The sequence below is a fragment of the Myotis daubentonii genome, chromosome 3 (assembly GCF_963259705.1).
Source record: "Myotis daubentonii chromosome 3, mMyoDau2.1, whole genome shotgun sequence".
NCBI classification, from domain to species: domain Eukaryota; kingdom Metazoa; phylum Chordata; class Mammalia; order Chiroptera; family Vespertilionidae; genus Myotis; species Myotis daubentonii.
The window spans coordinates 212,674,089-212,685,060 of record NC_081842.1 but is presented as its reverse complement, the minus strand read 5'-3'; the positions used below and the strand labels follow the sequence as shown (position 1 = coordinate 212,685,060).

The 10,972-nt window shown below is 54.2% G+C and overlaps 1 protein-coding gene across 2 annotated transcripts; it reads left to right on the top strand.

The window, feature by feature from the left end:
• On the top strand, window positions 1–7,692 carry CFAP107 (cilia and flagella associated protein 107). Of its 2 annotated transcripts, XM_059686134.1 has the most exons (4): window positions 1–447; window positions 2,169–2,282; window positions 5,542–5,719; window positions 7,303–7,692. In XM_059686134.1, exons 1-4 carry the CDS (start codon window positions 334–336, stop codon window positions 7,482–7,484), a joined length of 588 nt encoding a protein of 195 aa, XP_059542117.1. In that variant the 5' UTR covers window positions 1–333; the 3' UTR covers window positions 7,485–7,692. The 2 variants fall into 2 exon arrangements, with proteins under 2 accessions (XP_059542117.1, XP_059542119.1); XM_059686136.1 differs by lacking the exon at window positions 2,169–2,282.
• Window positions 7,693–10,972: the final 3,280 nt, after the last annotated feature.

Sequence of the window (10,972 nt, the reverse complement as noted above, 5' to 3'; positions counted from 1 at the left end):
TGGAATCGAACCAGCGACCTTGTAGTTTATGGGTCGATACTCAAGCCCTGAGCCACACTGGCTGGGCCAGGAGAGTATTTATACTCAGTCTATCACCATAGTGACAGTCAACAATACGGAATCCAAGATCAAGTGACCTCTTCCTGGAAGCTGAAAGTAGACTCTCAATGCCCTTTTATTCTGTGAGGTTGGCAGGCTGTCATCTACAACTCACTCAGAAGGGTGTCAGAGAAGAAATAAAAAAGGCACCCCAAACTCAGCAACTTCATAATATCCCCGCTCCCGACACCTAAAACGGTGTCAAGTCAAAGAAACCTGGGGTGAATCCTTACCATGCAGTTTTCGACTGCAGCAAGTCCACAGTCATTATATACTCCAAGCTGGAAGGTCGAGAGCAAGTATTCAACCAGAGTGCTCACCGGAAACTGGGTGGAAGAGAGGAGGAAGGTAAGGAAAGAGAGAGGGCGGACAGAGGGCTCAGAGGGGAGGTCTGGCAGGGAGAGGTAGGAGTGCAGTCATTACTATATTCAAATTAAGGGCCGTAGATGGTTGCCTCTTAAGAATAGGGCCTGAACGTGTCTGTGTGTGCTACATCGGGGAGTTACATTCAAGCCATCATCAAGGTCCCCTCCCCCACACCCATGTTGAAAGTTCCATAGCAGATGTGTCAACATAGTTGTGCTTCGCAGAAGTCTTTTCAGTGGAGTGTTTCTAGGTATCTGATGTTTCCCGTTCCTAATTCTTCTGCACCTTGATTTGAAGAATCTCTGCTCTCCCTGGCCTGGCCCTTACCAGAACGTGGTACCTGCCGAGGCAGGCGGGACATCCCTGCAGTCATGTCTGGGATGAGCTGCTGTTCTCTGACACCTGTGCATTTCAGTTTTGTTTTGTTTTTTAAGTCCTAGAAGAAACCATAGGCACTAAATATAATTTTATTGATTTCAGAGAGGAAGAGAGAGGGAGAGAGAGAAACACCAATGATGAGAAAGAATCATTGATCGGCTGCCTGCTGCACACCCCTAACTGGGGACAGAGCCTGCAACCCGGGCATGTGCCCGTGATCAGAATTGAACCCGAAACCGTTTGGTCCTTAAGCTCATACTCTTTCCACTGAGCCAAACTGGCTAGGGCTGCATTTCAATTTTTTCTTTCAAAACAGAACAAATGGGCTCATGTGTTTCCATGGACTTTAAAGGCCATTATAATAGATGGTACTTGGCCTGAATTGGCCTATTTAAAGTTGAGTATCTTCATTTTTGGCAATCAGGACTGTGAGCCACTATGCTAAGTGAAAGAAGCCAGGCACAGAGGTCAAATACTGTATGACTGCACTTACATGAGATACCTTGAGTAATCAAATCCATAGAGATGGAAAGTAGAAGAATGGTGGGTGCCAGGGACTAGGGAGAGCAGGGAAGGGAGTTGTTGGATGGGGACAGTTTCAGTTTGAGACGATGAAAAAGTTCTGGAAATGGATGGTGGTGACGGTAGTTGCACAATAATGTGAATGTACTTAATGCCACTGAAGTGTACACTTAAAAATGGTTAAAATGGTCAATTTCATTATGTATATTTTACCACAATGAATTTTTTAAAATATAAACTAGAAAAAATAATATCCAGGCCAGCGTGGCTCAGTGGTTGAGCGTCGACCCATGACACGGTTCGATTCCAGGTCATGGCACATGCCCAGGTTGTGGGCTTGGTCCCCAGTGTGGGGCGTGCAGGAGGCAACCCATCGATAAGTCCCTCTCATCGTTGATGCTTCTGTCCCTCTCTCCCTCCTCCTTCCTCTCTGAAATCAATAAAAAAAATTTTTTAAAAGAACATAATATAGCAAGGGAGAAAAGAGTGAGTTGGAAAGACTGAGAACAAAGAAGAAAAAGAAAGGGAGGAGGCAAGCAGAGAGAGCATCAGGGAGAGAGGAGATGAGAGAGGGAGCAGATGCCGACCATGAGAAGTGTGGGTGACACCAATACCAGCTTCCCCTGGGGGTCCTGAGTGGTGGGGGGCACACTCCTTTCCCAACCCTGGAAGGATGGGGACAAAAGCCTGGGTTATACAGGATACCCCGGAGTCCTAATGTACCCTTTCTCTGCCAAGCGTCCCTTGGCCCAGGAGGTGAGGGGTCGCAGCAGAAGTTATCTTGAATATTTGATCTTTTCCAGTTCGTCAGAGACACTGACAAGACCCCCCAGAGCACCTACAGGAAAGGGTACGTCCCTCTCCCCGGCCACAGACCGGACCAGATCTCTAGGTGGTATGGGAAGAGGAGAATCGAGGTAAGAGGGAGTGGGGGCCCCATGTTCAGGCTGGGCCCCTCCCCAAGGCTCAGAAGACCCCGCCAGCCCGGCTCCCTCTTGGGAACACAGGAGTAGGCTCATCAGGGCCCTCCCCAGCCCTGCGGCTGCCGACGGCACTCACCTTTATGTTCTGAGGAGCAGAGATCCGTCAGACCTGGAGCTGGTAGCATCCCCACCTTGGATCCCAGCACTTCCCTGGACCATTTCCCCATTCCTCCCCACTTACCCAACAGGACACGGGCAAAGGATGGAGCAAACAGGCAGGCATGGTTAATATTGAGCTCAGGTGACGATAGTGAGGTGTCTATAGGGAGGAATCACATAAGGTACTCCAAAACCAAGTGGAGGTGATGTGTAGATGACAGTGTTTTGTGTCACCTCAGCTCCAGCTTCCTGCTCTTTTGTGTAAAAAGTCAATGACCGTTCAGCGCCCCCTCAGTCACTGGGTGTCTGTGGTATGTCGTGTTCTAGGCCTGCGGAGTGGGGAGCAGAGAACTGTGCCCTCAGGTCACCCCTTCCCATCACCCCTCCCTGACCCTACACCTGCCTGAATGCGGGGCAGGGTAGGAGGCACAGAACGAGGGGTGGACAGCTGTCAGATGGGGTGCATTTTGAAGCTGGAAGAGATTGTTGAGCTCAGCACCCTCATTTTCCCATAAAAGGTGCCAGGGGCGGCGAGTGTCTTGTCTGTTGGCAAGGGACCGCGTAGGTGGCTGCTCTGAGAGTGAAGCAGGAGTGTCCTGGGAGTGCCCTTCATCACTGGCTCGAGTTGTCTTCTGCCTTTGGGGATCCGTGTCAGCATGAACGGCACCACAGTCTCCGCTCTGCGCTGGCAACCCCTGGACCGGGCTGGCACCCCTGGATCGGGCTGGCACCCCTGGACCGGGCTGGCACCCCTGGACCAGGCTGATACCCCTGGACTGGGCTGGCAACCGCTGGACCGAGCTGGCACCCTGGACCGGGCTGGCACCCTGGACCGGGCTGGTACCCCTGGACCGGGCTGGTACCCCTGGACTGGGCTGGCAACCCCTGGACCGGGTTGGTACCCCTGGACAAGGCTGGCACCCCTGGACCGGGCTGGCACCCCTGGATCGGGCTAGCACCCCTGGATCGGGCTGGCACCCCTAGACCGGGCTGGCAAGCCCTGGACCATGCTGACACCCTCAGACCACGCTGCTGCTCCGGGCTGCCCCCGTTACCGTTAGTGTGCACCGAGGACACACAACTGCATCTCAATACAAAGAGGCAAAAATCAGAGCCCACAGGGGCTCCCAGTCCCCAGCCACCAGTGCACACGAGGCCCACGCCGTGCCCTTTCTTAAAGACCTTGGACCCGTTACAAACCCTGACGAAAGGCTAACCACACAGACACGCAGTCGTTAAAATTAAGACAAGCCCCCTGCCCCCAACACACGCAGTAAATAGAGCCCAGGCGATCAGACGCGCGCTCCCACAGACTCTGAAATTGCCTGATCGTGTGGCTGCTTCCACGCCATCCGCTCTTCTTTCTGCTTTGTACGGCACCACCTCCTCCCCCAGGACCCTTCCCATCTCCCTTCCCACCTCTTCCCCGTCTTAGGCAAATGCTCATGGCGCTACAAGTTGCCGATGGGCAGATGAGGTTATGAGGTTACCAGGGAGGACCCCCTCCTTGTGCTTCCCTCTCAGGCAGGGGTGTGAATCCTGTTTTTCATTTTTTCTATTTGAGGATGCTTTGCTACCATAGGGCCTTGCTAATCCCAGAGAGCTGCCCTCCCAGGGCTGGCTAATTCCTAGAGACAGTGAACAGCTGGCTCTCATCATGCCTTTCAGAAGCAAACCAACACTCCAGAGCCCCCCCCACCCTCCGCCCGTCCTTTATCTAAACTCGCTCTCCAAGACAGTATCCCCCACCTTAAATTACCCCAAGGACAGGTGCCCCCAACCAGAGGCACTCCCAGAGCCCAGAGCCGTCTGAAATGATTCAAACTCTGCAATCCTAAACAAACAAACAAAAAACCTATGCAATCCTCAACTTCTGAAACTTGCCTAGCCTGTCTGGCCCACTCTCTGTCCATACTCCCTCTCCTGCCTCTGACCGATCTTGCTGCTTTGCTGGGTAGCCCTGTATGGCATGGTGCCCCCTCCTTTTGGGGCCTGTAAGCTCTTCTTTCAAAGGCAGTTGTCTCTCTGTCACCTTACCTACCCTACCCGATGAAGACAAAAGTCCTGGGAACACAATCAAGACAGCAGGGCCGAGCCCCAAACCAGGAGGAACAGCACGAAAATTTGGGGGGGGGCGCGGAGGGAGGGGGAAAGGCGAGGGAGGCCGTGGGGGGCTCTCTCCTTTCCTCCCCTGGGCTGATGGGAACCTCTTTAACTGGCCTTCCCTGGCGTTGAGAACACTCTGGGCGCCTGGCGAGGGAGACCTTGGGAACCCCTGCTCCCCGCCTGTGCCCATCCCCCTGCCTCCCTCTGGCATTGTAATCTGACTTATTTATGGAACCACCACTTGAAATATCGGGTGCAGCCAGCATTTCCAGACCAGGGCAGACACAGGCCTCCCTGTCTGCTCCAGACAAGAGGACGGGCATGGTAATCAACGTTATCCTCCCCCGTAAATCAGCCCAGCCCCCAGCACCCCCGTCCAGGCCAAAGGATTTCCTTAAGAAAAGCACTGATTCAGGCAAACGTCCCAGGGCAAGGAGAATACGGCTTTCTTCTCCCCGTCAATCGCTCCCCAGCAGAGAAACCCCTCCCCAGGTGTCCAGCCGAGGTCGCCATAAACCTTGGGCAGGAGAAAGCAGGTCTGGGGCGTCTCTGACTCTCCCCATAGTAACCGATGAAATACAGGGTGCATGAGTCAGGCCCGCGCTCCGAATCTTCTTTGGAAACAGGCACTCGGTGGATGAGACAGTGTCTGACTTCAGATCCCAGGGGCAGGCAGCGAGGTGGCACTGGCTCTTCCCAGTCGGGGGGTGTCCCCAGAGCTCACGGACTTGGCAGAGGCTGGGGACCACTCCTACGGGAACCCACGGCAGCCGAGTTGAGACCGGTGCTCGAAGGTGAGCGGTATCGGGTCAGGACAGACGGGTGTGTTTCCTGTTCGGTGGCCCCGAGAGCCCACGCTGGCCGGCGCCCGAGGAGGCCCCCTGGCCGGCAGCTCCGCGGACCTCCAAGGCCGGCGACTCCGCCTCCGTCCACGGCCAGGTGAGGCCTTGCTCCCTCAGTCACATGCCCGTCGTGTCTGTCCTTCCAGGGGCTCCCGTACAAACACCTGATCACCCACCACCAGGAGCCCTCGCACCGTTACCTGATCAGCTCGTACGACGACCATTACAACCGGCACAATTATAACCCGGGCCTGCCCCCGCACCGCACCTGGAACAGTCATAAACTGCTGTGGCTTCCAGAGAAAAATGACTTCCCCCTTCTCGGTATTTGTATAATTCGGGATCTCCCCCTATGTTGGGCTGTAAGGAGTCCGCACCTGCCCAGGACTGAGTGTGCCCGGCTCACGCAGAAAGACCCTCATGGGGGACTCTGACTCTAGGAGAGCATTAGAAGGCGATGATGGGGGGTGGGGAGGGGAGGGAGGGGCGGGGAGAGAGTCCTATTTGCCCCCAGGCCTGCCACCTGCCTTCTCCCCTTCTTCTTTTTTCTTTTAAAGATATTTTTATTGATTTCAGAGAGGAAGGGGGAGAGAGAGATATAGAAACATCGATGAGAGAGAATCATTGATCGACTGCCTCCTGCATGCCCCCCACTGGGGATTGAGCTGCAACCCGAGCATGCGCCCTGACCAGGAATCGAACCATGACCACCTGGTTCATAGGTCAATGCTCAACCACTGAGCCATGCCAGCCGGGCACACGTCATTAATAGTACCGAGTCCGGGTGCCAGAATGTGGTGGCATCTGGAGACACAGCACTGACAAACAGGGAGGGACTCCTGCCCTCGGGGACTTGACATTCCAGTCAGGAGACAGCTAAGACACCTTTAGAGAAAAGGATAGTAAATGAGCTAGTAAATGAGATAATTTTGGGCCGGGATAGGTGCTCTGAAGAAAAGAAAATGGGTAAAGATAGAGAGTGAGGCAGGTCTCCGTGGACCTCCTCTGGGTGGGATGGTGAGGGATGGGCTTTCCTGAGGAGATAACTGAGTTGAGAAGGAGGGAGCCATGTGGGGATTAAGGGGAAGAGCATTCCAGGGTGAGAGTAGCTGGTGAAAAAGATGCAAGACAGGAGTAGAGAACGACCCCACAGGGACCCACAGGCCACAGTCGGTGCGGATTTTGTCCTCCCCACAGTCCCAAGGCTCTGGAGGGATTTGTGCAGGAGACTGCCTTGCTCTGATTTGCCCTTCAAGCTACCCGGACCCTTGGCATCCACCCCTTTGCAGTCCTATCCTTCGATGCAAAGGGACCCTGAGGATATTTCTCCATTGATTTTTTTTTTTTTTTGAGAGAGAGAGAGTGGAAGAGAGAGAGAAAGACAGAGAAATATCGATGTGAGAGAAACACATTGATTGGTTGCGTCCTGCACACGCCCCCACCAGGGCCCAGGCCGGGGAGGAGCGCCCTTGATCAGAATCGAACCTGAGGACTCTATCCACTGAGCCAGACCGGCTGGGCTGCTCTGTCACTTTGGCAGGGGTTTCTTCATCTCACAAGGCCACGCTGTTCCCTTCCCCCCTGGGGTGGGGTAGTTACCGCAGAGCAGGCAGGGCCACCCTCAGCCTGGGCACAGGGCAGACTCTCTGAGGCCTCCAGCAGTTCGAGTCCCTCCTGGGTACACAGGGAGCGGGCCCCCACCTGTGACTCCTGGGGAGGGGGTACTGGCAGAGCCAACATTCCCCTGCAAGCCTGCTGCTCCCCCTCCTCCCGCCGCCCCAATCTCTGATCCCACAGCCTGGGAAGCCTCCGTCTCCCCCCCCCGCCCCGAGCCCCCACCACTGCCGGCCTGTGGGGCAGGCCGCGTGCTCTGAGCCCTGCCCACCCAAACCCTGTTTCTCTTGCAGCTCCCCCTACAAACTACGGACTCTATGAGCAGCTGAAGCAGAGATGGCTCACCCCCGAGGCTGGCCTGCGCAAGAGCACTTACACTTTGTCCTACCCGAGACCACAGCTGTGCGCTCTGTCCCGGCGGGAGCACGCCATCCCCGTCCCTCCCCAGCGCCTGCAGCCTGTCCCACGCTTCTGAGAACTGTCACCCCACCCACAGCGCAGGCAGAACCAACTGGAGACCTACTGTGCGATTGGACCTGCCAGAGAGCAGGCAGCTGCAAATACACCCCACGTTTTAAAGGCAGCCCATTGAGGGACCCTCAGAGTCATGGTCTGTGGTGTGGGGTTCCCCATGTCCTCCACACCCATAGGTTCCCTTCTTGTCCAGCCCACAATTAAAGCTCTTTGACTCGGTGGGGTGTCAGGTATGCGCAGAAGAGAGAACGTTAGGAGAAGGGCCTAAAGTTCCGCTCCCTCAGTTCACAGGGTGTTGGGGGACTGAGGCCCAGAGAGGTCATCTGGCTCCAAGTTCCCACAGCTTGACACACACCTTCCGGGAGTCTGGTCCAATGGGAGAAACGAATCTGACTGGGCTGCGTCTGGAAAAGCCCACAGAATAGTGAAACGTCGTTATGAGGTGGGCAGCAGGCAAGGGACCAGGGTGCCTGTAGCTGCCTGAGCAAAGGTGCACTGACCCCCAGGGCTCAGGGGAAGGGATGGTGCCCAGCACCCCCTCCACCTCCCAACTCGCAGTGACAAATTGTGAGAAATGCTCACCTGTCTGAATTCAAATGACGGACTCAGAGACAGAAGTATGGCGAAGGCGAGACTTTTAATGCGTTCTTGAGAGTAGGTGTCTGTCGGTTGTACGCGCACACCTGGAGTACCGATCACAGTCTGTTTATCCCCCTAGGGCAGTGACGGCGAACCTTTTGAGTCGGCGTGTCAGCATTTTGAAAACCCTAACTTAACTCTGGTGCCGTGTCACATATAGAAATTTTTTGGTATTTGCAACCATAGTAAAACAAAGATTTATATTTTTGATATTTATTTTATATATTTAAATGCCATTTAACAAAGAAAAACCAACCAAAAAAATGAGTTCGCGTGTCACCTCTGACACGCGTGTGTCATAGGTTCGCCATCACTGCCCTAGGGTGCACCTCATACATTGCCTAGGTCTTACTATCTCCCATTGGGCCACTAGGAAAAATTGGGCTGAGGCCTTTTCTAGTTGCCTTCCCCTCCCCCTCCCCCTGTGTAGCCTAGGGGATACCTCTGGGGTTTCCACCATGGTGCTGGCCACTTCCACAGTTCTCTGCTCTTATAGCCTCTTCCCTCCTCCCTACATTCTGTTGGCCCTGGGGAAATTCAGTGACCGTTTCCATTAAGGGTTGACTCTGCTGGAGATGGATCACAGAGGCCCCCTTCCTACACACATGAATGGGGTGCTGTCCCTGGCGCAGGGACTTTGGGCTGACCTGGCCCAGGGCGGAGTCTCCTGAGGCACCTCCTATCACCCATGTGGCATCCACCTGGGGTTGAGGACAACAGGTCCCTGATCTGCCTCCTCTGAGTGTGGGGATTGGACATGGAGAGTCTTCCTGTGAATGGCCTCTCTCCTTGTGATATGCTAAGGCTGCTCAACGGCTAGCTATGATGTGCACTGACCACCAGGGGGCAGACGCTCCAACTGGTAGGTTAGCTTGCTGCTGGGATCCAGCTCTTTGGAACTGAGTGAGATAGGCCAGACACACCCTGGAGCCCTCCCATGGTTCCTCCCTGGCAGGCCAACCTCCCGTGTCTCTCCCTGGCCCTGATTGTGCACCCGTGGGGTCCCTCGGCCTGGCCTGCACCTTCTGGCAACCCAGGACCCCTCAGGGGATATCGGAGAGCCAGTTTCAGCCCGATCCCACAGGCCAGGCTGAGGGACCACATTAGTGCATGAATTTGTGCACCAGGCCTCTAGTACATACACTGAGTGGCCAGATTATTATGACCACCCCATCAGTACTTCATTGACACTTCCAAAAATACTGAATATTGAAAACTTCCTAAGCAAATACTCTCAAGGTTTTATTATCATTATTTGCATAACTAATTCACTTCATTGTACTGATGGGGTGGTCATAATAATCTGGCTGGTCATAATAATCTGGCCATTCAGTGTATATAAAAGGCTAATATGCAAAGTGTCCCCTCAGAAGTTTGACCCGGAGACCAGAAGTTCGATTACTCACTATAACATGCACTGACCACCAGGGGATGGCAAGGAGCATGGCGGGAGACCAGTGGCAATGGTGAGGGGCTGAGGGAACAAGGCATGGAGGAGGCGAGGAGGTGGGTAGGCTGGTAGGCTGGGAACCTAATTGGCCCTGATCACTGGCCAGGCCTAGAGACCACACCTGTGCATAAATTTCATGCACTAGGTCTCTCTCTCTCTCTCTCTCTCTCTCTCTCTCTCTCTATATATATATATATATATATATATATATATATATATATAGCCTATCTAATAGAGTCATATGCAAATTGACCATCCATCACACAAGATGGCCGCTCCCATGTGGTCAAAGATGGCCACCATAAGATGGCCAGCAGGGGATGGTAGTTGTGGGCAATCAGGCCAGCAGGGGACGGCAGTTGAGAGGGACCAGGCCTGCAAGGGAGGGAATTTGAGGGTGATCAGGCCTGCAGGGGAGGGCAGTTAGGGGTGACCAGGCCTGCATGGGAGGGCAGTTAAGGGTGACCAGGCTGGCAAGGGAGGGAAGTTAGGGGCAATCGGGCCAGCGGGGGAGGGCAGTTTGGGGGGACCAGGCCAGTAGGGGAGGGCAGTTAGGGGTGGCCAGGCTGGCAGGGGAGGGCAGTTAGGGGCATTTGGTTTGGCAGGGCAGCAGTTAAGCATCGATCAGGCTGGCAGGGGAGTGGTTAGAAATGATCAGTCTGGCAGGCGGAAGCGGTTAGGGGCAATCAGGCAGGCAGGCAGGTGAGTGGTTGGGAGCCAGCAGTCCTGGATTGTGAGAGGGATGTCCTACTGCCATTGGTAGGATCGGGCCTAAACGGGCAGTAAGACATCCCTTGAGGGGTCCCAGATTGGAAAGAGTGCAGGTTGGGCTGAGGGACACACACCTCCACCACCTGTGCATGAATTTCGCGCACCGGGCCTCTAGTAAATATATATTTGGATACCTTAGAAAAAGAAGAGAAAATTCATCCTTCTTTCCTCTTTTTATTCCACTTGGAGCCCTCAGAAATCGGAGGAAGCCCACTAGCACTGTAAGATCTCCTTACTTGTCTACTGAATCAAAAGCTCACCCTGTCCATTCACACCCAGAATTATTTTACCAGCTACATGGGCAACACAATCAAGTTGACACATAAAATTAACCCATCACAGTGACCCTAATCAAAGGGCACTCAAATGAAGACTCCAAGCTGAGCTTTCAGGGGCTGGTGCTGTTGGGTGGGGAGACCTTAGGCAAGAACCTCAGTTCCCCTGTAACTCACTCAGCTTAGTGGATGCTTATAAGATCCAAGGAGATGGTGCATGTTGAGGGCTTGGCACCGGGCCTGGCATAGAGTAAGAGCTCAGTAAATGGGTTTGTTCTCCTTTTCCCTCCCAGCAGAAGCCTCCAGCATTCTTCCCCCTCAGTCTCATGCTCTACTCCTGAGGTCAGGGAAGAG